The sequence below is a fragment of the Fulmarus glacialis genome, unplaced genomic scaffold, assembly GCF_000690835.1.
Source record: "Fulmarus glacialis isolate BGI_N327 unplaced genomic scaffold, ASM69083v1 scaffold6872, whole genome shotgun sequence".
Taxonomy (NCBI): domain Eukaryota; kingdom Metazoa; phylum Chordata; class Aves; order Procellariiformes; family Procellariidae; genus Fulmarus; species Fulmarus glacialis.
In genome coordinates, this window is record NW_009197083.1 from 6,219 (window position 1) to 14,402 (window position 8,184).

General features: G+C 50.9%; 1 protein-coding gene across 1 annotated transcript in view; it reads right to left on the reverse strand.

The window, feature by feature from the left end:
- LOC104072819 (folate receptor gamma-like) overlaps positions 1-4,183 on the reverse strand; it is a 5,289-nt gene extending 1,106 nt beyond the window's left edge. The window contains exons 1-5 of the mRNA XM_009572402.1: positions 4,094-4,183; positions 3,204-3,392; positions 2,708-2,843; positions 2,254-2,447; positions 350-394 (exon numbers count right to left, since the gene is read on the reverse strand). Of these exons, the coding sequence (XP_009570697.1) occupies positions 350-394; positions 2,254-2,447; positions 2,708-2,843; positions 3,204-3,392; positions 4,094-4,183 (654 nt within the window). The remainder of the gene's footprint in view (positions 1-349; positions 395-2,253; positions 2,448-2,707; positions 2,844-3,203; positions 3,393-4,093) is intronic.
- Positions 4,184-8,184: the final 4,001 nt, after the last annotated feature.

Here is an 8,184-nt window from a genome sequence, read left to right on the forward strand (position 1 = left end):
GTTTGCCCAGATCTCATGCAATAGCTGGCAATAGGCAAAATTATCCTCTTGTTGCCAAGCATGGGAACAGTACCAACAGGACCGGTGAAATGGCCAGGGAGCAAGTGTCTACAGCTAGAAGTCTCTCATAAAGAAGAGATGCTGGCTGCCGTATCACTTGCAGCTAATCCTAAAGCAACTTTCAAAGGATAAAACTATGAGTGGTTGGGAACGGTGAGGTCAGAGCTCCCTCAGGGACAGGCCTGCAGGCAGGGTTTTCACGTTGGTGTGGGACAGGAGGACTTCACACCAGCCCTGAAGGGGATCCCAATGTCCTTCTAAGAGACAAGTACCTGAGCATTATTTATACACAGTGGCAGAGCTGACCAGAACCTGCATAGACAGCAGGAGCTGCCTGAATGGGATTTTCCTTAAACTCAAGCAGCCTTGCCTTTAGAGTTGTTTTATTTTTGTCCTTTATGGAGATCGCTGTCACAGGAATCAGCTCCAAGTGCTTCCTCTTCCCCATCTCTAGCTGGGTCAGGCAGGGTAACCCCATACCCCACAGATGGAGGAATCGGCTCTAGCTGGGCCAGGCAGGGTAACCCCATACCCCACAGATGGGCTAGAAGACGTTTTTGCCTTGAAGCCAGGGTCAGTCCTAGGATAGCTTCAGCTTTTGCAGACAAGACATTGAAGTTAGAGAGGAAAAAAGTGCTGCTGTGTTTCATGTAAAGGCAAGGAATAAGTAACCGGCTACAATAGGGGCTGTATCATTAGGAGCATTTTAAAAATCCAGTAAACTAGAAAAACTTCTAGGGATAGCTGCTTTGATCTAAAGACTCCTTAAAGTATTTGAAGTACTAACAAAGCTCTGCAGACTGGACAGCTGTGGACTTTGCCTAACCTGAGCAGCCCTGTGCATTTCCCCATTGCTCTCCCCTTTGCCATTCCTTTCAAAAGTTGCTAAAGTTTTGCCAAAGGCTTGTTTTCACTTCCAAGGAAGAAAAAAAAAAAGTAAGCACAGCAGTGAGCCTTTGCACAGCTGCTTACGATGTCTGCAAGTCCCATGTGGGAGACTGTGAACCATTGCTCCCAGGGGAAGAGAAAGTTTTGAAGCAACACAGATACACAGCCAAAACCGGGTCGTAGGCAGGAGGAGGAAAGCTGTACCGGTGGAACTGCACAGCTGTAGCGAAGGAGAGCGAGCTTTCCGGATCCGGTCTCTGGACAGATGCTACAGTCTCTGGACAGCTGCAAGATGAGGACAGTTCTGCTAACACGCTTCTCAGAGGCACTTGCTGGGCTGGAAAAGCAGGTGCCACTTGCACTGGGCTGCAGCAGCAACTTGCATTTAGCTCCAGCAACCCATGCACAGAAGGTCAGACAGCTCCTGCACCCAGCTTTGAGAGGCCTGGCACGGAGGGAGGAGGAAGAAGCACTGACTAGGGAGGAGACACTGCAGGTGCTTCTCATGGCTGGCTGTGGTCTGCTGCCGGAGTCCCAGCCTGGACATTCAGGCAACTCTGCACCTCCTCCAGCAGCATGGGGCAGGGCACAGGCGCCAAGGAGCCACCTGGACCCAGGGGATCTACATCTACCCAGGAGGATCGATCTTTCCTAGCCTGCAGGCAGACTCCCATATGTACAGATGCCCACACCCACCACCACCCGTTCCAGACCAGCAGCCTTGTTCCGTGCCCAGAGCACTTGTACCTCCTTGATAGTACTTAACTTCAGTACAGCAAGGCTAATTCAGAAGAGTATTTTATTATCATCCCCACCCTTCAGGGAGTCAGAGCAATCTGAAAGATCAGACACCTGAGCTCAGCCAAGGACCTTGAAGGAGCACTGCCAACCCAGCACACAGCCATGAGGTGGGAACAGATGTGAAGGAGCTCCTACATCAGAGCAAAGACACATGGTATTGCCCTTCCTACGATGGCAAGGAAGTAACTGAAAGTAGAGGCAGGTATCAAGGTCCAACAACATAACTCATTTACTTACTGGGGTGCGTGACCAGTGTGAACAGACAGACTGAAGTTACCTATGCCAGCTCCTCTTGTAGGGCAGCTGGCGCAGTCCAAGCCATGTCCCTTCAGGGAGCAGTCACAGGGACCCCCATCCATGGGCTCCACAGCCCCCGCCTCCCTCAGGGAGCACAAGGGCCAGAGGCAGCAGGACCAGGACAGGCCATGGCAGAGCACACAAGGCTTTGTCAGTCTCAGGAGTCACGTTCTCCATCCAAGCAGGGGAGGATCTCTTTTTCCAAGCATAGTACTTCGCCACGACCACATTGGGGTTTCCCTGGGCAGGGTCAAACCACATCTGGATGCAGCGTCCGCTGCCCCGGTGCTCTGTGGTGTATTTGTAAGAGTTGGACCAGATTTTCTCACACAGGTCTTTTGGTCGGGGGAAGACGTGGCTGAAGGGTCTGCACATGGAGCCCCAAGGACAGCGGTTTGTTCCTGAAGACAGACAGCACCACAAAAGAAGACAACAACATGAGCAAGCACACTCCACTCATGTCCTTTCACCTGGGAGGAGCAGGCCACCTGCCCGCAGCCTGCATCTTAGCCGATGGATGGTGGCTTGGCCACCTTCTAGTTGGCAACCCCACAGACAGGTGAGAGCAATTAGGGGTCTTGGCTCCAGCCACCAGGCAGTGACACTGCCAGGGGCTTGCCTGCAGGGGCGAGGAGAGGCTTGCTCCACACAGCCCACTGACCTGTTGCCCAGTTCCAGCCCTTGTGCCAGTTCTCTTTGCAGGTGACGTAGTCCTTGCAATCCTCCCACCACTCCTCACAGTCCTCTTTGCAGAGTGGCACATGAAGAATCCTCTCCCGACGCCAGCTGCTGTCAGCCTGCAAGGAACAGGACCGTGCACGCTGGTGGTGGCCCTTGAAAGTTAAGGGGCAGGATCTGCCACATCCCAGATTCCCCCCCGCCCCTTCCATTGGGCTCCAGAGCTGATCTCGGAAGAGTTTCAGCCCCAGCAGAGACATGCCTTGACAACAAGCAATTCTTCCATCAGCCTGTCTGACTACCCAAGCAGAGGCCAGCAAAGTCCTTTGAATCTTTCCACCCAGTAGGAAAGTTTGCAGTGTCCCTGGAAAGCACACTCCCATACGTGCCAGGGGTATACTGGGTGGGGGACCAGCATATAACATGTCACGTGGCCAGTACAAGCCCTGTTGTCTTAATCACAGCAGATCTGATCCTACCTGGTCAATCCAGGGCCCCAGGTTGGGTGAGCACTCATACAAGCATGTGTCCTGGATGAAGTGGCGCTTGCACTTGGGTGGCATCAGCCCACAATGGTTCCAGTTGAAGTTGTACAGGTTGGATTGGTCCTTGTGGGCTTCTGAACTGGTGTTGGCTGTGCAGCAGGCGTTGTCCTTCCAGGGAGCACACTACAACGGAGCAAGAGACAGGCTGGTCAGGGAGGGCAGGCAGCAGCTCGAGGGAGTCAGAGGATGCTGCAGGTGCCAGCTCCCTGCAGAGCCTACAGCAAGAAGCCTTCAGCAGCAAGAGGATTTCCTCTCCTCCAGCAAACCCTTGGGCACTGTGGACTGAAGCGTTCAGGGCTGCAGCAAGATGGAGCTGGAGGAAGAGCAGGAGGAGGAGGTCAGATCCTCACCAGGAATTAGTGCCAGCCTGAGGAATAGAAACAAACTCCCTTCTCTTGCACCCTGGCTTGCTCTTAGCCCCATCCCCACCAAGGACCTGGGGGCAGAGCTCTTCAGTTAGCAAGAAGAGTCTCTAACACTGAGAGGGAGCAGATAAGAGTGTCTTTCCTCACCATCCTTTACCTTGTTCTGATCTGGGGTACCTAAGCTTTGGGAAGGGGAGGCCTCCTGGTTAAAGAGGGGTGACACTGAGCTGACAGATCCTCACACCATTGCATCTGCCCTAGCCATTTGCTAGAAGAAAACAGCAAGCAAACAGGTGTCATACCCAGCACAGGCTTTCTCCCTCAGGCAAGGGGTTGCTAAGCCCAAAGCACAAACCAGCCCGTATCATCTGGGGAGGTAGGTACAGGGGACCCCACCGGTGGGGGGGGTAGGTACAGGGGACCCAGACAATCCCACCTAACTCATCAGCAGCGTCATACCTGGTCATGCAGCATCCCCTCTGGGCCAGGCTTGGTTTTGTGGTGTTTGGCATCCATACAGATGTTCAGCAATGGGTCCTTCGCAGGCATCACCGCAGAGGCAGCCAGCAGCACAAGCAGCACCTGCCCCGCTCCCATCCCCACAGCCAGCCCAGTCGGATCGGGGAGCTGGGAGGTGACAGAGCTGTACAGAAAGGGGACAGCATGGGAGGGCTTTTGCCACAAGCAGCAGTAAACGAGGTGCTGTGGGGGCCAGGCACTCCTGAGGACACACCAGCAGACCACCAGCAACTCACAGCACCAAGGACACAAGCGCAGCCCCCCCAAGCAAGGCTGGGAGGTCAGCTACACATTATCCTCCAGACACTGCTGCATCGGAGACAAACGGCCCTCTTGGTGCTTGGGCTGTTCAATAGTTAACCTCAAACATGCCTGATCGGAAAGGGGATGCTGTGCGAGACCCATTCAAATGGGGGTCCTTTCGCATTAAGCCACCCCACTGTTTCAGCACAGAGCTTTCAGCTCCCAAACCTTCTGCAGCTAGACACTGCTAGTTAAGGGATCTCTTTAGCTAGGGGTTCAGAGGAGGCAGTTAAATGCACTAGCACACTGACATCTTGTGTGGACCATGAGCTGCAGGAGGCACACCTTGTTTTCAGGAGTATATTAAGAGAGGAAAGCATTTTCTTTGGTTTATCTGCATCTGGGCCTTTGGAGACCCACACCTGAGGTCTCCAAAGGAGACCTGACTTGAGCAGTAAGAGACACTTCACATAATGATGCCTTAGCCTCCTCTGCCCACCTAGAGAGCTGATAGGGCTTTTATAGTAGTCCACTAAAAAAAACCAACAAAACAACACCAAACAAAAAAGGCAACCAAGGAAAACCCCCAAAAGCCAAACAACAAAGAAACATACTGCGGTACTCCCTTACATTCCTTGTCAGTACAGCATAAGGATCTAAAACAATCACCCTTTAAGAAGCGTTTTGCAAAACACAGGAGCAAGACAAACCACTTACAGCATTAAAATAGCATAAAACAACACAGAAGACAGCAATTACAGAACTAAGGAAGCAGACACATAAATCCAAGGACTAGGAAGTAGCTAACTTGCATCAGAACTATATATATAATCAACAAAAAAACCCTGAAGAAAAAAAAAACCAACACCAGATACCAACCTTACCAGCCCAGATAACCTCTAAACCCTCTGTAACACCTTAAAAACACTCAGCACAGCAACTTCCTGGGGTCAGCTTTAATAGGAATGCCTTCTGACACAGGTGCTGGCACTTGAAAGTACCTTCCTAATATGTTTAACAAGGTTTAACTTCTGCCAGCATTTGTTACCTTAGAAGCAGTTGTTTTGGTGATAACCAGCTTGTCCAGCCTCTTTCACAAGCAACACCCTCTTGCCTGGGAAGCAGTCTAGTGTTTTTTTCAAAAGGCAGGTTTCTTATCAGCCTTGGCCATTCATAACAAGCCCTTTTTCCTCCACTCGCCTTATACCAGGCAGTTCTGATTTGCACCATTGCATGAGACAAAAAAGCAAGGAGGGACAGATCCAGGATTCTGCCGTACCAAGAATAAATACAAAAGGGCTAATGCTCATCACAAAAAAATGACATGCAGGAGTAAGTGCAACACAAAATAAATGCTGGCTGATGGGGGGAAACAGTGCACCTTGTTGCAAAAACCTGAGAACAATAACGGAAGCCAAAAGCTAGGGTTTGCTCACAAGACCCCTTGGAAAGCCCCCACCCTCAGCAAAGGGGCAGAGTCTTCCTCCTGGCACAGCACCGGTTTGGGGGCTGTTTTGCTCTTTTCTTCAATCACATCACTGACATTTTGGTGATGAACCCACTTGCCTAAGGAGTTCATCTTCCTAAATTAGTGCATGAACACTTTAGGTTCTAGGAGACCCTGCTTTAGTGATTTCTACAGTCTAATGACACGCTGCGTGAATAATGACCTCTGTATGTTCGTTCTGAACCAGACGCGGGCTGTTTTTATTTCTCGTGCTTCTAGCCCTGGTATTGGAAGTGACAATGAGCAGATCTTCCCCCAGTCATCTTTGAGCCTTTGCCACCTCTGTCGTATCTCCCCTCCGTTGCCTCTTTCCAACCGAAGCCATGGTCTGCTCACTCGTTTCCCATGATGAGTGTTTTGCTCCTGAGGCATCAGGACTGCAGCAGTGTTTCAGATGCACAGCGCTGTCCTGGCCTTGTTTTCTGGTCCTTGCCTAGGAATTTCTAATATCTAGTTTGTTTTTGGAACTGCTGATCACTGAACTGTGTTGTCGTAACACTATGATAACTGTGACAGCTTGTTCCTGAGAGATAATTGTTAGCCACCAGCCTGTCATTTTCTATCTGAAGTGTTCCGTTTTTTCCCCAAGTGCATCACTGTATGTTTATCTCAAATGTTTTTTTTTTAACTGTTGTTTTATTGTTCAGTGACTCAGTCTTATCAGGGTCTTCTGCAGATTTTCGCAGCTGGTCCTCCTGTTCCTGGAGTAATTTAGTATCATCAGAAACTTGGTTGCCTTGCTCTTTTCCCCTCCCTTTCCCAGACAAAATCTGTTCAAAAGCAGAAATCCCAGTACAGATTCCTGCAGGGGTTCGCTGTAAAGGGATAGCCATGCACTTTTATTTTATGATTCAGTTATTCAGTGGTGTGCGGAACTTTACTCTCATTTCATGGCTGCTTATTTGATGACCTTCAGTGGGGACCTTGCTCAGAGCCTGTCGTGGTTTAACCCCACGCAGCCGCTCACTCCCCCCCCTCCGGTGGGATGGGCGAGAGAATCGGGAGGGCACAAGTAGGAAAACTCCCGGGTTGAGATAAAACAGTTTAATAATTGAAATAAAACAAAATAGAACAGTAATAGTAACAGTGAGAACAGCAACAATAACAGAACATACAAAGCAGGCGATGCACAATGCAACTGCTCACCGACCACCGACCGCGGGTCACGAACGGGGGGCGAGCCCCCCCACACCCCCGGGTTTTACACCGAGCATGGCGTCACACAGAATACCCCATCGGCCAGCTGGGTCCACCACCCCGGCTGTGCTCCCCCCGCCCCAGCAACAGCCAAAGCATCAATGGGCCATCAACGCTCCCTTCACACCAAACCCAAAACACAGCACACCCCCCAGCTACTGGGGAGAGAGTTAACTCTGTCCCAGCCGGAACCAGGACAGAGCCCTTGGGAATCCAGGTAGACTCACCTGGATCTGCCCCAGCCAGAATCCTTTCCAGCCCCTGGAGGACTCGCAGTATGTGAGGGAGTCTTGTCTGCACGCTAGAAGAGCCGTACTGACCCTTTCCCCATAGGGCGTACTTATCCATGTGCCTACGGATTCAGGCCGTTACTACATTTTCTGCGACCTTTTCCCACAGAGATACCATGTTCATGGCTGTGCAGATCCCTCGATCTCTCCAGAAAGCCTTTTGAGGTGTCCCATGTGAACGTGCAGACCTTGTCCTTGCAGGGGGTACTTGTACACGTGACAGTGCAGAAAATGGGGGAACTCTCTCCCTCTCACTGTAGTCCTGCCCATATCCTCGTACTTAATGGGATGGGTGGGTGGCTGGGTGCGTGCACATTTGCTCCATCCAGCTGATTTGCCTTCTGCAACCTATCTCCAGGGTCTGGGATCGAATTGCTTTGGATGCTTCTTCCCTGGGGTCAGGTTTGGGTGAGCAGCTGCTGGGTAACTGCTTTAGGGTGTGCTGAGGTGCCTCTGGGCACCCCAGGGGCTGCATTAGCTGGGAGCTCAATGCACTTGCCTACGGTGCTTAGTGCCACTGGAGATCACAGATCTCATCGGAGATGCCTGATGATGTCCCACGTGGCTTCCCACTGCTACTGCTGCAAAGAGCTGTGTGTGTTGTTATGATACAATCTCATCTACGGGCAAAAAGCAAACGCACTTGATGTATAAAGCCAAGAATTAATTCTTAGTGTAATTGAAAACAGGCCAATACAAGAAACATTGATAGTCCAGATCCAGTTATTACATAAAAAAAGAAAGAAATTAATATTTCTCTACAGAAAAAGAAGTAGTAGTAGTAATAGTAGTAG